The sequence below is a fragment of the Varanus komodoensis genome, unplaced genomic scaffold, assembly GCF_004798865.1.
Source record: "Varanus komodoensis strain SLA01 unplaced genomic scaffold, ASM479886v1 scaffold10, whole genome shotgun sequence".
NCBI classification, from domain to species: domain Eukaryota; kingdom Metazoa; phylum Chordata; class Lepidosauria; order Squamata; family Varanidae; genus Varanus; species Varanus komodoensis.
The window spans coordinates 16,477,085-16,495,349 of NW_025335269.1; the positions used below are offsets into that span (position 1 = coordinate 16,477,085).

Here is an 18,265-nt window from a genome sequence, read left to right on the forward strand (position 1 = left end):
GGCTTCAGATTAAAAGTTAAGACTACAACCGAACTGGGTTCTGCGCCATACTGATAGAAGGCCTGCAGCACGATCAAGGCCCAAAATAATAATAAAACACATTCTTTTTAAACGAGAAAATCTGTAATTGCAGAAGCACTGGGATTCTCTGTGCGATTTGCTTTTGTACTAAATTGAAAAATGTGCCTTGTTTTACAGTTAATGAGCAGATCGTCTTCATTATAGGCAGTTGAAAATTGATACCATCATGGGGAGAAATGGGAAATGATTGCTTTTTCTGTTCTTTGCCATCTTGAAATAACATTAATTTAGTTTACAGTGTGCAGATCTCTTAGTCATCTAGTTCTTCTCTGTACAAAAGTGAATCTTTTGTTTCAATGCAAAAATGCCTTGCTTCATAACTAATTCCCCATATATATGAAACATTTATGAAAGATTGTAACTTTATCTCCCCCTCCTTGTATCTTATAATTGATTTATTATCGTAGCTGTTCAGTAAAACACAGATAATTCATATTTTCCTTGTGGTCTTCTAGGTGAGTGGTTTTCAAATTGTATTTCAGGGTCCCTGGAGTTATTGGAGATTTTTGAAAGTTCCTCCAGGAGAAATTCAGTAATGGTGATTAACTTAAACCAGCCTTCCCTAACTTGGTGTTCTCCATTGTTTCGGGATGAGAAGAGCTATAATGCAACACAATTGGAAAGCATCAGGTTGGGAACAGCTGACATAACATAAAATACAGGATAAGTCTTCCCCTGGAATGCATAACCACAAAGAAGTGTTTTTAGTGCTCCGGTGGGAGCTAAAGAACATGTTTTGTCGTCCAAAGATCTCAGTGTGACCCATCCAGTATCTTCAAGTAAATTATGTTAAGTAGCATGCTTACTAAAGCCTTTTCTCTGAGATTCTGAAGAGTGATTGCTATTCAAAATGGAGCAAAAACAAAACACCCAAATTCTCTACCAGATTTGTAGATGGCAAAATGGAATTTTGCCAATATTATCATGTGGAGGAGCAGGAAGACTTGTCCAACAGCTGAGGGTGGGTGGGGAAAAAGATAACTGTCTGGGATCTTATGGGAGATGCGCCATTTGAGAGGCGCCATGTTGGAGAAGCGATTAGGCAGTACTAAGCTAACTGGGCTAGTGGTTTCTTTAGTTTTGTATTTGTATTTGAATTGGAATCAAGGTAGCCTTCAGTGAAAAAGCACCCCAGTATCGATTCCTGGCTATGAACTACCCTTCTTACAAAACAAAATGTCTTTTAAAGTGTGACAAAGCTACATGTAATCTGACTTCTCTTAAACCTTTTTTTCAGCACTGGTTGACAGAGCTGGAAATTTTTGCTATGATCTTTGCAGCTGCCATCCATGACTATGAACACACTGGAACCACCAACAACTTTCATATCCAGACAAGGTGAGGAGCAAAAGCTATGGAAAAAGGAACCTGTAGAAACAGTAACAGTGGAAAACAAAGCACTTCAGGGTGCAACGTTGTGCACTTTTAGATAGAAAAAAAGCCCTACAACTCCCCAGATTTATTGGCCAACATGCAGGTCTTTTATAGGACCTTTTTTATTTAGTTTTTATTTATTTATTTTTATTTATATCCTGCCTTTTTCCTACAAAGGGCTCAAGGCAGCTTACATCTCCTCCTCCATCTTATCCCCACAACAACAGCCCAGTGAGGTAGGTTGGGCTGAGAGTCTGTGACTGGCCCAAAGTCACCCAGTTGGCTCCATGGCTGAGCGGGGACTAGAACCCAGATCGTCTGAGTTCCAGTCCCATGCTCTTAACCACTACACCACACTGGCTCTCCTTTCTGCCTAAGGAAATGCCTTTTTCTGCCTAAACATGTATAGGATTCTACCTTAGTTGTTTTTTGGTTAAGCACAACTAGAAAAAATGAATTCAAATTTGCAAACTCATGTATCTTGAAAAAATAATATCTGTAAGACCCAAATCAGCTATAGATATTATGTGTTATTAAATGATGAGCCCAAAATTCACCCAAGAATCTAGAGTTTTGCTCCTCACAACTTAAATATAGCCATCAAAATCAAATTTCAACTTTATTTTAAAATCTCAATGTTGTTCTTTGGGGACTTTAAAGATGAGATTCCTTTTCAATTCAGGTGAACTTAGATTTCTTCCTGCCAGGTATTTAATAATTCAGGATTAGTAACAAGATGTTACTAATTCAGAACTTAGTCACATTGAATATTATTCTTGACAATTAAAGATTTTCCTCATTCAGTTTTTCTTCTGGTTTCTTTTCTTTCTGCTCTGTCTTTCACTCCTCCTGAGTTTTGATATTTAAAAGTTAATTTTCATGAAATATTAGTATTATCATATAAATTACTCATATGCTGGCAACATAAACAATGCACTTACAATAATGCCCACCCCACAGAAAGAAAGATTACTTAATATATGGTATGCAATGTTACTTTACAGTTACAGTATGTACACTTTATAACATCTTTGTTATCATTGTTATGTGTGCTCACTTTGTTTCTGATTTTATATGGCAACCCTATGAATTTTAGCTCTTCCGTTATAGCTCTTATATTCAACATTCAGGTTTTAGTTGTTATATTTGGATTGTACTTGGTCTTCTTCAGCTTCTCCTGTCTTCAACTTTCCCTAGCATTATTGTCTTCTCCTGTGAGTCTTGTCTCTTTATGATCTGCCCAAAATGTGAAAGTCTCAGTTTCATCACTTTTGCTTTCAGGGAAAGTTTTAGCTTGATCTAATGATCAACCATCTGTCAGGGATGCTTTAACTTGTGGTCCTTCACTTAGCAGGGAGTTGGAATCAATGGTCTTATAAGCCCCTTCCAACTTCGCTATTCTATGATTCTAATAAAGGAAACACTTGTCAGTCCAGGATATATACAAAACTGAATTTTTCAGAACTCTGATACTTATTTGTTGGTTCCAATAACAAATCAGCAATCAAAGAACTCATTTAATGAACAACCTTCCCAACCTTTTAAAAATAAAGTACATTTATAAAAACTATATGAGTTCATTCTTTCAAACAATGATGGAAGTTCTTTCAATATTTTGCCACTAATATCCAAGCACTCCAAATGTACTTCCAGCCATATTCCCATATTGATTAAGTATGACTCAGTCTTTCCAATAATAGAACTATAGAATTACTTTTACCATAGGACCCTAAGTATTGCTAAAATAATTTTATGCCCAAACTACTTAATCACCTTACAGTCCACTTAGGAAAATTTATAAAATGTAATCTAGGATTAGAGGAAACTCAGTTTTCAGGAGTTCCTTTGGTTAATTTGAATAACCTCCGTTCTACTTTACTAAAGAATATACATGCCTTTCTATAAACACCAACAACCACGTAAAAAGGCATGATGTGACCATATCTATAATTTTCTCTTATGATTGTATGTATAATTCTTTTGCAGTGTTTTACTAATACACATGCACTTCATCAGTGTGGTTAAAGCTTGCAGAATTGTTTTTTTTATCAAAAACATAGGTACAATAATGTAATATTTGCTCATTTTTCCAGTTTTCTTATCAGCATATACACCCATATTTGCAAAAGACTATACAAAATTAGCCCTTATGCAATCACATAATCATGCTTGTGAAGTGTTTTGCCAGTGTATGTGAAGTGGTATGCAAATTCAGAATAAATACATGGAGTAATACAGAAACCCTATTCAGTTCTTACTCAGAAACAAGACCAAGAGCTACAAAAATCCAAGGAGAAATGTTGATGAGGCAAATTTCAGAAGCATCCCTAGGAACCCAGACAGAGAAATGTAGAATACTGTGATGTCAGGATCCAAGCAATTTTTACTAGGTGTTATGGAAGGGAAATGCAGAACATGACTTGGTTCTTCTGCTTTTGATGGCAGCCACATGTACATAAGAACTATGAGAATGGGTTGACCCTGTAACAAACTACCTCCTTTGCTGGAGGTCTTCAAGCAGAGGTTGAAGAGCCATCTGTTGAGATGTTCTAATTCTGGAAGAGGAGGTGTACTAGCTGGCCTAGGAGACCTTCAGTGATTCACTATCCTCTCATTTAATGTTTGCCATTTCTTGGATGTCACCTTGAGAAAAATGCCTGCAGAGCAGCCTTGCCCAAACTGGTTACCCCCAGCTGGTTTATATTGCAATTCCCATCATTCCTGACAACTGGTCATGCTGACTGATGGGGCTTAAAGTCAAAACTGTCTGGAGGGCACTAGGTTGAGGAAGGCTTGAGGAAGTCTTGAGAGGGCAGTATTGAGTTGTTGCTAAATAGGAATTCACAAAAGTTGAATATCTGGGTTAGGTATAGTATGTTGTGAATTAAAAGCTGGAGTCCCTCCAGAATGTGGAAAGCTGCATATGATTGAGATATCTTTTTAAAGAAGGTTTCACTATTCAGAGATACTATAGAAAGAAGGCTAATTTGATGGAATTTGGAGATAATAATAAGGAAAGTCAATCTTCTATCCTTGCTCAAGAGTTTGAGTATTTCGGTAAGTAGAGTGAACCGATTAAGAGCTGTGTAATGATTTCACCCTAATTAGTATTTGTAGAGAAGTTACCACCCTCATATATTACAACTGCTGCTTAAGTGAAGCTTCATATTTGGATTTCCTTGGTAGAATCTATTAACTCTTTTTAAAAATATATATAATGATCTTTTAAAAATAAATCAGTAATGACAACACAATATACTATTTGAAGTTAAATGATTCTTTAATATATTGAAAAGAAAAAAGATTATGTCTTTCAGATAAGTGCGTATACAAATTGTTTCCACTTATTAATTACTGGAAGATGGGGCTGTAAATATTTACTGCAGGAAATATATGTCATGCACTTCTTTTTAGTGGAAAGTGTTAAGAGCAGAAAATACAATCTGTGGTGTGTAGTTCTCTGCTCTCTAAAACGATGCATATTTTTTCCAGTCCTGTTGCCCTGTTCTATTCCACTTCTCCGCACTATTTCAGCTGCTATTGCTCCTCTGGCACCTCTGTCTCTTGACAAGACTTATAAGATACTAGAACTCTCTGATCCTGCAACTAATGCAAGAGATGCAGAAACAGACTAAGCTGCTGAGGGCTATTGCAGCCCCAGATGGACCCAAGGAGCACAGAAGAAGCTGCAGAAAAATTGTTTGCAGCTACCATAGGAGGAAACAAAAAAAAGGACACTAATGGCAATAAATGCAGGATGGGAGGGGAGAAGGAGGAAGACAAAATATTTCTTGGCTAGTCAAATTCTGTAAATACTAGACAGAACTGAAAAAGGGATTAAAATGAGTGTATTCCAGTTAGGCAAAAGTGCAGGTAAGTTAGAGGGTGTTCCGTGACCCGTTCAGGCATGATCTTGTTCATGTAGAAGCCAAGACATCTTTTGGTCTCATGTGATTGGAATGACATCATAAAATATTAGAGTTGGAAGGAGCCAAGAGGGCCATCAGGCCCAAGTCCCTGCTCAGAGCAGGACCCCAGGTTAAACCTTCCCTCTCAGGTGGATGTCAATTTTAGGTGCCTCCATCAGGGATGTGTGAGAAACTTTTGTAGTTCACATTTCAATGTAAACCTTTTTATTTCTTTATTTCTATATTCATAAGCCACCAAGTAGTTCAGCTAGACTCTCTAGGTGATGTACAACAGCAAGATTTCAACTGAACAACATTAAAACCATCAAAAATATGAATAAAAATTGATGATGATGATGATGATGATGATAATTCAACTAAGATCATTCAAAAACATATCCAAGTGAGATGAGCAACCAAATTGAATTATGATAAAATTAATAAGCATCTAAAATCCATTATTAAAGTCAATTATTAAAATTGTTAAAATAGGTGGAGAAGAGAGATGTTTTTGCCTGGTGCTGAAATGAAAGAGTTGGCCCCAGGTGAACTTCTCTGGGGAAGCCTGTTTCACAGATGGGGGACAGCCACAAAAAGGCCTTTCTTCTATTTACCACCCTTCTCACCTCCTTGAGGGATGACTCATTCTTGCCCAAATCATAATGGTTGGGTAGGCATATACAGGAGAAGGCAGTCCTTCAGGTAGCCAGGTCCTAAGCCTAAGCATTAACTTACCAAATTAATGCTTCCCAAACACAACCTATATGACCTGGAGCAAGTTGCCACTACAATCCACACATTTCTGAAGCTTTTGATGACGTTTGAGAAAAATAGGAAAAAAATCTAAGGAGTGAGCACTATGGGAGCTTTTTAACGAACAGCAGGAGAAAAACTATACACTTCTGCAAGTTTAAGGCATGTATTGAAACCTCCTCATATAGCAAGAAAGATGTAGAGCATGCCCATTACTGGAGCAGCTTCAGTTTTGTTCTTGGGAGTAGGAACATGAAGTTGAAAGCCCCGTTCAGGAATGAAACTGACTGGCTTTGGGAAGAGCCAGTGTCACACAGATTAACCCAGTGTGCATTAGGATAACAAAACATGAAATTATACAGTGAGGTGTGCAGGATTTTTCTTGCTTCATTTTAAAAAAGCTACTCTTCCATTTCTGTTATTCATCCCTGTTGTTTTCTTACTGATTTGTTAAAATTGCATTCATTTCATAAACACTTTCTTGTATTCACTTTAATTTCTTTATTCTTGTTCATTTGTTTGTTCATTCATTCATTCTTCATGCTATTATTGCCCCCTCCCAACTTTCTTTAGACTGCTGTCTTATATCCACTGATTTGGGAGTAAATGTACTGAATTTATTGGACTTACTTCTGAGTAGCTGTGTATGAACTGGCACTGTTACCCATTGTGTGCACGCTCACACTGCTACTTGTTCTGGTAGTCACAGCAGAACTCTTTTCTTTGGCTTCTGCAGATAGCCGATATTTTATTTTCCCAGAAGGCCCCAGATATTGTGCCCTTCCATGAGATTCTGAGGGGAAAATAGCAGGCCTCATTTTCTTTTTCTGAAATAGTCAGGACAACATATGTGAGGCATTCTGGTTAAAAACTGTTGCCAACAGAAATAGTCAAGGAACTGATCGCCACTGCCACAGCTGAAGCTCTTTCAGCTCTTAATGGTGCTACTGGGCATGGGTTGGTGACCCATTTATTTTGGTGCTTTATACATTCATTTTGGAACCAATGAAAATGGAAAAAATGGGCTTTATTCAGTTCAGTCTTTCATTTGTTCTGAAATGAATACACAGCTCAAATACAGAAGTTGGAAATGAATTGATGTTATAGTGTGAAGCAAAAATATTTACTGCTTAAGGGGAAACAAACCCCAGTCTATGTTTATAGATGCAAAGTCTTTTGTTTCATAGGTCAGATACAGCCATTCTTTACAATGACCGGTCTGTGCTCGAAAACCATCACCTTAGTGCAGCATTTCGCCTTCTGCAAGATGATGAGGAGATGAACATTTTGTCTAACCTCTCCAAGGATGATTGGAGGTAAGAATGACCTTGCTGGTTTTCAGTGTGATTGCTCAAGGTGCATTCTGCAAATCTACTCTGAGAATCTCAGTTCATGGATGATCGGCAGAGAATACAGTCCTGTAGCAGATGATGAGAAAAGCGGCAGCACTCCATTTATGCCAGAGTCCATGAGGCCATATGAAGTGGACATAATATTGGTTGTCAGGTTTTTCTTTACTGCTGTTGCTACATACAGAGAGTGTTGTCTATTGCACCTAACAAATGGTGGAAAAACAATCAAGTAGAATGGGTGAAAAAGTGTACCAGTGCTCGGTTCACTTGAACAATATGTTGGTTCTCAAAATTCATTCAAACATATTCATGAATATTTCTATATATATATAATCTATATATCTCCCCCTCTCTCTAATGCATTTCAAGTAATGTCTTCTGCAGTGGCTATCGTTAAAAAGCAACACAAGTCAAAATTGAAAATTTATGTTCCTTCAGTATATTGTAAAGCCATATAAAACCTTTCTGTTTACACTGGAATCATGAGTGCCAATCCTTTATATAAGGGCACTTTGGTGACCATCTTGCTTTTTTTCATCATCATATAGCTGGGTGATAAGTTCATACTGCTAATATCTGCAAAGGTGTATGAGCTTTTTGATGCATTCAGATCTGGATATCTATATCATAAACCCCTGCTTCTGTTCTACCTGCCCTAGTTGTAGGTGTCTTGGAAGCATTTGGTTGACCACAGCTGAAAACAGGAAGCTACACTAGATTAACTGATTGGTCTGATTCATCGGGCCACTTCATATAATTGTATGTCTAATATTGGTGCAAAATACAATTTTCAGTATGGAGTTGTATAGAGATGCTGGCAAAACTAGTTAACCAGTTGTTTTATATATGAAATATCTTAGGTCCATAATTCTTGAAGATGCAGTGATCCAGAGTGTCAATCTTACAAACTTTAATATTTCCATAATTCAAATTGAAATTATTGCTTTCCTTATTTTCTCTGTGCCTGCACACTCTACATGGGCAAGCATCACCATGTTCTGCACATTGATTGCTTTCAGTTCTGAAAGAAATGTAAAGCTCTGATTTGTGATACAGGCATCAGTAAAAGATTTTATTTATTTCTTGCCCAAAGCAACCAGTTTAACAACTTATGGATGCTGAAGAAGACATGAGTCAGATTGCATTTAGCAATTTCATTTATGAATTCATTTACAAGTGTTGTTTGATGAGGTGAATTCACTGGAATTATTTGTTAGAAGTTTATGAATTGTTATAGCTATTATCTTAAATCCAAACTAGGTTGCCTTTACACAGATCCCACTGAAATCAATGGGGGCACACTTCAGTTGGTCTTCACAGTGGGATATGAATTGAACTTACTTCACCTGGAACCAAGCAATTGTTTTGTGGATCAACAGTTTTATGTCTAATCAATAGGGCAGTAAACCCAGACCTGGTATGGGGAATCTTCAGGCTGTGGAGTTTGTGTATCTGCATGAGGTTTCCTCCAGTGGGTAGGACTTGGCTGCTGTCATCACTGCTGTTCTTGATGACCTATGAGTGGAGATGACACACCAAGCACTGCACAGTGGAATCCTTACAGAACAGGGATCACAGGAGTAGTGGTAGGATACAGATTGCCCTGGGCTGAGAACGGCCGTGAGAGTGAAATCTGTCCCTGATCAGGAAGGTCATTCATCTGCTGCCCCATTGGGGACCAAATTCCATCTGAGGCCCATTGACTTGATTTGGCATGCAGGGGGCTAGGTGTGGGGTCATCTGACCACCACCCAGTTGTGGTTGCCCTCCCTTGATCTAGAGTGCTCAGACACAATTGTCCTTTGCTGCTCTGGTGCATTTGCATGCAAGGATGGGAGAAGAATTTCCCATTGCCTGAACATTTGCGCTGTCTGACCATTTGCTCACCTTGCTGAGAACAAAACACAGCAGTGGCAGACCTCAATTCTGGGACAGAGATAGATGGAACTGAAACAAGAATGGCTTACATGTCAGGCTTGATGAGCACCTCAAAGACAGAATAATTCAGATGCCATCCAGCATAGGGGTTGCCATTTTTATGACAGAGTCCAGGTTTTGAGGATGGGGCTGTGCAGCCTTTTCTCTTGGCTCATTCCAGTCTATTGACGAAGCAATGCAAAAGTTATGCCCAAAGATACACAGGAAGTAGATTTTTGATTCAGCACATGATTGGTGGAGGAAGTGGGTCCTTTGCAAGCTGTGGTAGTAAATGACTGCGAACCTCAGAAATGTTTTTATTTTCAAAGCTCTCTAAATCAATTTCTTCAGTATATTGCATTTCAGAACTTACTTGTTGGATAGTGACTGATAAATTTGGGAGACTCACCTACATCACACAATAAGGGATGCCAGATAACATTCAATATAGTTCTTCAAAATATAACCATAATAATATAATTGTACTATATACAAGTATACTAATAAAAGCCACACTAATATCACTGTAGTACTGGAGATTTAACTAGTTTATTTCAGTTCCATTGATTTGTGGCTGAGTTGAAGTTCAGATGAGTTACTTAAATCGAGATTCCACTAAACACAGAACTTCTCATTAAAGGATCAATAATATTCTAAATAAAAAGTTTAAAGATAGAGGAATGCAATACAGTTTTGGAGCTTTAATTATGAAAGGGCCTTTCAGGATGAAAATTGCAAACTCCTAAGTGTCTTTCTTTTGCCAAGTATATGAATATGTAAAGGAGAATAGGTTTTTTACAATGCTATTTTAATAACAATAAAATTTGAAAAGAAGAGAGGATAAAAGAAGCAAAAGAAAAAAATAAGAATGCACATTTAAAAAAAAAAAAAACCCCAAGGATTCTAACATTCTTGAGCAAATATTAACTAGTGTATCAAATATTTAAGAAAAATCACCCAAGTCAACAATTACTATCCTTTCTACACAATCACATTGTTTTGCACATAATTAAATTTCATTAGATTCTTCTAATCTCATACAATTTATCAAAGGTTCTAATCCATTTTACCTATATTTTACACTGTTATTATCCTCATTTAAAAAGGTTGTGTGTAATACAATTTCCACTTATCATTTTCTTTGGCTGGTTGTCTTTCTACACAGTCTTACCATTGCTACATAATCAACTGACTTATTATTCCAGACTTCAACAATTAAATTTCTTTTGCTTTCCATTTTAAAGCAATTCAAACTCTAATCACAGTTAGCAACCAGGTTCGTAAGAAGCTGTATCCATAAAGGAGAATAGTTTGACCAGGGGAAGTAGTCTGGGTCAGAAAGAAACAATGGACTTTTCCTTTCTTTTCAAGAAATCAGCTTTTTCAGTTAACTCAAAAGTGATGGATCGGAACACATAGATCACATTGAACAAGGACTGGCCAAGTTAATGAGAAAGGACCACTCTGAAGCCCGAAAAGCAAGTAACGGGTGCCTGCAAGATGCATGATGCTTTCCCCTGGAATAGTCTGTCATTCCAGTTATTTCACTCCATGCAGTTAGCTGAAACTGCAGCGCAAGCCCTTCCCAGCAAATAGAACCTTGATATGGCATATAAGAAATGTTGAGTTCTTAAGTTTTATTTGATGGATCTAGTTTCATGATAGTTTCATTAGAAGTGAAGTCAATGAACTGTTTGGTTTGCTGTTTCTCCTGGAATAATACAACCGTAAGGTTTTTAAGGGCTTCCATCAGGCTCCACCCATGTTTCCACCACTCTGAGATGTTCTAATTAGCATCCTTCAGTTTGATTTAATCATGGCACTATCAGGCTCTGTGTGCTGTTTCATAGAACTGACTCCACATTTTAACTAGGCTGTAGTGTTAGCAAACTAGCAAAATTTGAGTTTGCTGAAGTTCCGGAAGCTTGCTATGAATCAAGTCTTTAAGAGATGGAGAGTTTTGTTTTTCTCTTCATATGAAAATCCCTGAGTATTTTTATGTACCTTTTCCCAAACACATCACTGTGCACATCTCTGAAATGTAGACATTTATCTCCCCGTGACTAAAGTGTATTTGTGCTAATTTTTTTCCCAAAACTGTGCATTTTTCATGTGCATTTTTCACATGAATCTATGCTGGCAAACTCAGTTTCTTCAGTCCATGCATCACAAGTCTGCACATGTGCAAGCTTCAATCATAGATTTCATTTGAGTCCATTTGGTCCTGAAGGTGTTGGCTTTGTAAATCCTGATCAAAAACATTCAGAAATGAAGTTCTCATGCATCTCTAGTTAGCATGCTAGTACACCATTTGCTGGGGCTGTTGGTCACTGGTGGACCAACTTCATGCACATGGTGACCAAGGTTCTCATGAGCATGCAAAGCCGGTTCTGCATGGAGTCCAAAGTCCAATTTTCCTCATTCCCCTCCACAAAACACTGTCTGTTTCAAAACACTGAGGATCAAGTGGTAACTTTTAGCTTCTTGGTGTCACATTGTTTATGGTTTATACATTTGCTAGACATGGCAAGATATTATATATTAATTTTAGGCATTAGTGAGTCATGCTTTTTAGGTGCCATTGTCTGTCCCAGGATCACTAATGCACACTGGAGATCGGAGGCCTCTTCAGTTACAGATGTGCATTCTGGGGCCTCTCAGAGCCAAATTAAATGTTACATTAAAGGCAGGTGTCCTTCTTCATTTTAGTTACCTTCCCACCTGCTGCCCTCCCAATTGTTACCACTCACATGGTTGTTTAAAAAAATGCATTGACACCAAAAGAGACTTTCTTTTTTATACCCCTAAACAGGGATGATGTTATTGGAAGAAAATTGGATGGGGAAATTCAGACTTTTATCACTCCATGAATGGTGGTATAGATCTGGATCAGTGGCCCACACTTGCAGCATTTAGTTGATCCAGTTTCAGTGGGGAGGTGTACCTACTCTGGGCTTCTATCTGAACTTTAAAGGAGCTGAACCTATTTTGGGGATGCACTGAAATCAGAATGACACCACTGGCATTGGTGTCAGCAGCCTCCCTTGTCTGTGAGTGGCTAAAAAGTGGAAGGCCAGCTACATACCATGTCTTCAGTGTAATGTGTAGCTTAGCCCTCGGTTCTCAGATTATTTTATTTTTATGCTTATCCCTCCCTTCTATATCTTGTTGGCTCCTCTCACCTGTGCACAGGAAATGCTGACAGGAACTAAGGAAAAAAAGAACCAGATGACATGCTCTCTCAAGAAGTACAAGTAGTGTGTAAGGGTAGGCTTGAGAACACACCAGTCAGGAAACTAGACAAGAACAAAACACACACATGGGCTTCTGGCCACAGAGATAAAACTCATATAACCATCTAGTGGCTGGTGACATTCCCCATACTGGTTTTGTTTCATGGGCAGCCACTAAGCCGTTTCACTTGAGAAAATACACTGCATATGTCAGCTGATGATAAGGAGGGGAAATGGCAAGCAGGAGGAGATGGTGGGAAGTGCTGAAGTAGAATAGGAGTGGGAAGTCTCTGGCTACAGATACCATTGAAAGTGATCCTCTGTACAGAGATCATGAGCTGGCACAGTGCTCCCAATGACCTCCTCCACCCCAGCAGCCACCACTGGTTTCTGTTACAGTCCACCCATTCTCTCCTTATTAGAAAAGGGCCCAATCCAACAACTCCAAAATGAGGAGTTGGGTATGGGAATTGACCTTGTTTTTAGGGTCAATTCCTCTTATACCAGAAAAAATAAACTTCTGAGAGAAGTTCATGTCAAATTTGCTCTAAGGTCTATAAGAGACAATGTTTTGAAGGCCGTACAGGAGAAGCCGTTAAAGAGAGATGATCGTCAGGAGGTGACGGTCCTGAAACAGATACCATGGAGGATTAGAGAGGGACGAAAGAAATATCTATTCCTTACTACAAAATTGAGCAAGAAAGAGATTATCTTTAAGTGGCTAATACCAGAAGGAATATTTTTCACATGGAACTCTGTAAGATATAAATTGGATTCAGTTCTTAAAGCACAAGAGTTCTATGAAAAATTTAGAGCCATGTTGGAAAAGGAGGACCCTGTCGTCTCTAAAGAAGGAGAAAAAGGTGCTGAAGCAATGGAAACAACAGCGTACCATTCTTAAGAAGGAGAAATACTGAGGGTTGATTCACAACAAGAAGTACAGACTTTGGACTCAAAGGAGAAAAAAAAAGGTAGAACTGTAAAGGCAAAGAATAAGTAAATAATTTTATTAAATATGGCTCTTAAAAAGGAAGGGAAAATTGTTCTCCTTAAATGCTAATGGACTAAATGGACCATCTAAGAGAAGAAGGTTTTTTGCTCAACTTCAAAAACGAAAGTTAGACATAATTTGTCTACAAGAAACACATATTAAGAAACAATGCATTGAACTTCTAGAATGTTTAAAACTGGGGAAATTGTTCGTATCTTCTGCATCGCAAAAGAAAAGAGGTTTAGCACTATATGTTAAGGACCTGGTGATTCTCATTTCGTAGAAAAGTGAGTGCCCTGATGTCAGTTTCTGAAAAGCACGGTGTTATCACTTAGCAGGCAAGGCCACATCATCTGACTCAATTGCTCACTCCAGATCTGGTATTTCCAACAGCTATTCCTCCTTGCCCTTATGCTGCAGAAAAAAAGATAATGTAAAGTGTTCAGTGACGCACATGGGAGCACAGAGTGAGAATGTCATAAATTATTTGTAGACAGAGAAACAAAAAGGGGGTTGTTACATCTCTCTCATTCTCTCTTTCTCCCCCCTTCCTCCTTGATTGGCTATCTACCCAAAAGGGAATTCAGGACCCTGGTGATAGAGATGGTGCTGGCTACAGATATGTCCTGTCACTTCCAGCAAATCAAAGCCATGAAGAACGCACTGCAGCAGCCAGAAGGGTAAGTCACCTCCTGACTGCGCAGAGGGAATGGCTGTACTATAACTGGCACTTTGCCACTTCATTAAACAAGCTTCAGAAACGTCTCTTTGGGGGAACCAAACTTCCTTTGAAGTCTGCACCTATTTCTTTTTACAGGAATTGAACACACACACACACACACACACACACAGTTGCACATGCACTCCTGTAAAGCAAGGATTAAAGTGGAGCTGGGATGAAAGAAAAGCATGTCTTTGCGGTGTCCTTACTGTATCAAAGCGTGTTACTGCTGCTCAACTAGAGGGACAGCAGAGGCAGGAAAAACATCCCTTCCACCTTGTGACAACTACTTACTTTTGGTTCTTTTCCCATTGGAGGAGATGGTGGAGAGGAGGCACTAAAAGCATCATATGCCTTCCTTCCCAGTGCTGAAATGTTGCCCTTGGCTGTGGTTTCTAAGTGCTTCTGGGTGGAAGAGAAGGCTTTTTGTATTGCCTTCCAGCAATGCATCTACTCCTTTCTTCCTCTTAATGGTTTCAGACTGTTCTTGGGAATGAGCTTTATTGCAATTATGCTCCCCCTTTTAAAGAGACAGTGCAGCTATGCCAAGATCTCCGAAGTAGATTTTAGCTGTTGGGGAACAGTGTATTTTTGATGCAGGATTTATATTCCAGCCACCCGAGTGAAAAGCACTGGAGGGATTACCTGAGTCATTGCTCAGTGGTTTACATGCCAAAGGTCTCTGGTACTTCCTGCAATGGCTAGGACAGGATCCTGCTTGAAACCCAGGAAAGCAGCTGCCAGTCAGTGCTGACAGTAGTGGGCTAGATGGACCATTGTTCTCCCCCACTATTAGGCAGCTTCCTATTGTCTTGTGACAGAAGATATAAAATCATAGTAAGGATGCCAAAGCACTTGATGATTAATGACTGGCAAAGAACTATATCAACCCGCTATCTCCACTCATTCCTGTCATATTATACCTTTAGTTCCACTATAACAACTATGTGATTTGCATAATATTATTCCTGTAATAACGCAAATAACAACTACTAGTTCTTTACATTACAAGGAAAGGTAGAGGGGTTATGGTTCTGGCTCATGCAGTGCCCCAGATAAGATGAACAGCAAGTACTATTTTCTCAGGGACTGTGGGTTTGCTCTAAAAGACTGAACCTTGTACCCCAGCTCAAAGCACCATATACACTCGGCTACAGATATTAGGAGTGATTTTACCTCATTAATCTCTTAATAATTTAGAACAGGTCTAGCTCCTGAAGCCTTGTCTGTGGGAACTACATACTGTTAAATATTGTAAACAAAGTCAATCAATAATCTGAAGGTTCATTTCCTTACTTAGCTGCCTCTTGTCTAATGATGCAGACAATTCAATTGTACCACTGGTTGGGTTTGCAGAATCGACAAACCAAAAGCCTTATCGCTGATGTTGCATACAGCTGACATCAGTCATCCTGCCAAGGCATGGGACCTCCATCATCGCTGGACCATGTCACTGCTTGAAGAGTTTTTCAGACAGGTAACTTGAAGAAGGAATCTTATTTTGGATGTTTAGTGAAAGAAGTTGAACAAGGAAGGTAGGGATGAAGGCCCAGAAATAATGGGCTGCTTCAGAGTATCTTCAAATTCTTCTTTGTAGAAAGAAGACCAACCCTAGGGGCAAAAATAAAGTGGTTTTGGGCTGTAACTTCTGTGGATGCTTGTGCACGCATATTTCATTATTGGACAATAACCCACTTTTGAGCACCAAAGAATTGAGGCCTTTGAATTGTGGTGCTGGTGAAGACTCCTGTGAGTCACTTGGACTGGAAAGCGAACAAACCAGTCAGAGGAGATCAACCCTGACTGCTCTTTAGAAGGCCAGATACTGAAGAGGAAACTCAAATACTTTGGCCACCTCATGAGAAGGAAGGGCTCACTGGAGAAGAGCCTAATGCTGGGAACAACTGACAGCAAAAGAAGGAGGGGACGGCAGAGAACGAGGTGACTAGATGGAGTCACTGAAGCAGTTGGTGTGAGCTTAAGTGGACTGCAGGGGATGGTGGAGGACAGGAAGGCCTGGAGGAATGTTGTCCATGGGGTCGCGATGGGTCGGACACGACTTCGTGACTAACAACAACAAACCCACTTTTATATTTGCACATAGTGGAATCTGATTCCTTGATTACTGTCTTCATTGAATTGGTGATTTTTGGGGTGCTGTCTGCTCCCTTTTAGAATGACATGGGGAGAAGACTTTTCTTAGCACATATAGTCTTGGATTTTTCTGAATGATGGATCAGATAATCAACAAATGAAACATTTAAAAATGTTTTTAAACAAGCTGTACTGAACCCAGTGGGACGTACCTCTGACATAAAGGATTGAACTATAAGTGGATACTTTTCTATCAACTACTAATACGATAAGTATGAATCAACTTGGGATGTTTTCAAACAAGTTCCTAGCTTGTTTGAAAGACCCATCAACACTTGTTGTATTCACCTAAGGGGCTGTTTATCCTAGTTATTCTGGGCTTACAAGAGTTGGACTCATACTGACCTCATTGCTTATGAGGTATTTCAACGCTGAAGTGAAGTGAAGTTGGCCTTTGAATCATTCCTATCATCCCTTGATAAGCCGTGTGTAGAAGTTATCTCAAGTGAAGGGTGATGTCTCTATTTCTTTTGCTATTTATTTCTAAAACATGTTGATTACAGTGTGCCAAAACATTACACAGTAAACCACCCCCCCCCCACAAAAAACAGAAGCCTGAAAACCGCTGCTTAGATAAAAAAAGCACAGGGAAATACAGAAGTGTTCACCTTATGCTTGCATGTTATGAAGGAAATGGCTGAAAGGTCACCCTGAGAAACTGACTCCAAATTTCCACAATACTGCAAAGCTCAGGTAGGTTTCCTGAGGAGAATAAAGGTCTCCCTGATAGCTGTTTTCAAAAAAGGAGGTTCCTACAGAAGACACATTCCTTCAGAGGTGCTGGGCCAATGCTGTTTAAGTCTTGTCATAGCTAACATTTTCAACAGGGCCTGATAGCAGACAGAACAAGTGGGCCAATGTAGAGTATTATGTTCTATACACCTAGCCCTGTCAGTAAGTGGCCTACTTTGTTTTGCTCTACCTGCTGCTTCAGAGCCACCTTCCAAAAGTAACCCCAACAAAGTAATAATCCCAGTTCAGCCGTGGCTGGGTCCATGCCCTTCACAGGACCATGGACAAATGGGGCAATGTGAGCTAGTCTGCAAGACGATGTAGTGGAGACATTAAAGAAAGCCCCATCTGTGCAGGAAGGATAAGAGTGTCTGAAATTCAATTAGATAAACAAGGCACTTTAGCTGACCCAAGCATACCGAAAAGGGAATTAGTACTCTGCAGCAGCCCTTCTAGCTTTCTTCTTCAGGACTGAAGAGGCCATTCATTGAGAGGAAACTATCCATTCAATTATGCGTACCCGTACGGCAGATCATTTGTATACAGCCTGACTGATCATCAGCTGTCAGGCAGATATTATATGTAATGGGTCTACTTTGGCTTAATAGCATTAAGTTGACAGTATGACTTTCCAGCAGCATAACAAGGTCCCACATCTATGGAAAATGCTGGCAGTATGAGCTGTAGCTCTTTAATTACAGATTTTAATGCATTATTTTAGCAGATGGATGATTTAAGCCAGCTACCATGTTTCATTTTAGACAGTGGGGCTGGAGTAATGGATCTCTGAGATGCTTTTGCAAGCATGTATACATGAGCATTAGCTAATTTAATGCTACCAGTACGTAGCACTCAATAGGTCAAGTTCAAATTTTCCTTGTTATGCCATGATGCTGCAGGGGCTTTTCCCCCTCTCCTTCTATGCTGCTCTGTGAATGGAGAAGTGACCCTTCAGATCTGTGACCTTCCCAAGAGCTAATGCAAACAGCGGACAGGTTGCTGGCTCTGTTTTCCTAGTCTATTGGCAATCCTGACTGTCATAGCAGCAT

The 18,265-nt window shown here is 39.2% G+C and overlaps 1 protein-coding gene across 4 annotated transcripts in view; it reads left to right on the forward strand.

Moving 5' to 3' along the window:
- Nucleotides 1-18,265, forward strand: part of PDE1C (phosphodiesterase 1C) — a 183,795-nt gene that overhangs the window by 118,313 nt on the left and 47,217 nt on the right. For all 4 annotated transcript variants that reach the window (XR_006417071.1, XM_044454836.1, XM_044454827.1 and 1 more), the window contains 4 exons: nucleotides 1,319-1,419; nucleotides 7,304-7,432; nucleotides 14,188-14,289; nucleotides 15,687-15,807. Coding sequence is in view for 3 of the 4 variants with exons in the window: in XM_044454836.1 (XP_044310771.1) it covers nucleotides 1,319-1,419; nucleotides 7,304-7,432; nucleotides 14,188-14,289; nucleotides 15,687-15,807 (453 nt within the window). In the remaining variant the exon portion in view is untranslated. The remainder of the gene's footprint in view (nucleotides 1-1,318; nucleotides 1,420-7,303; nucleotides 7,433-14,187; nucleotides 14,290-15,686; nucleotides 15,808-18,265) is intronic.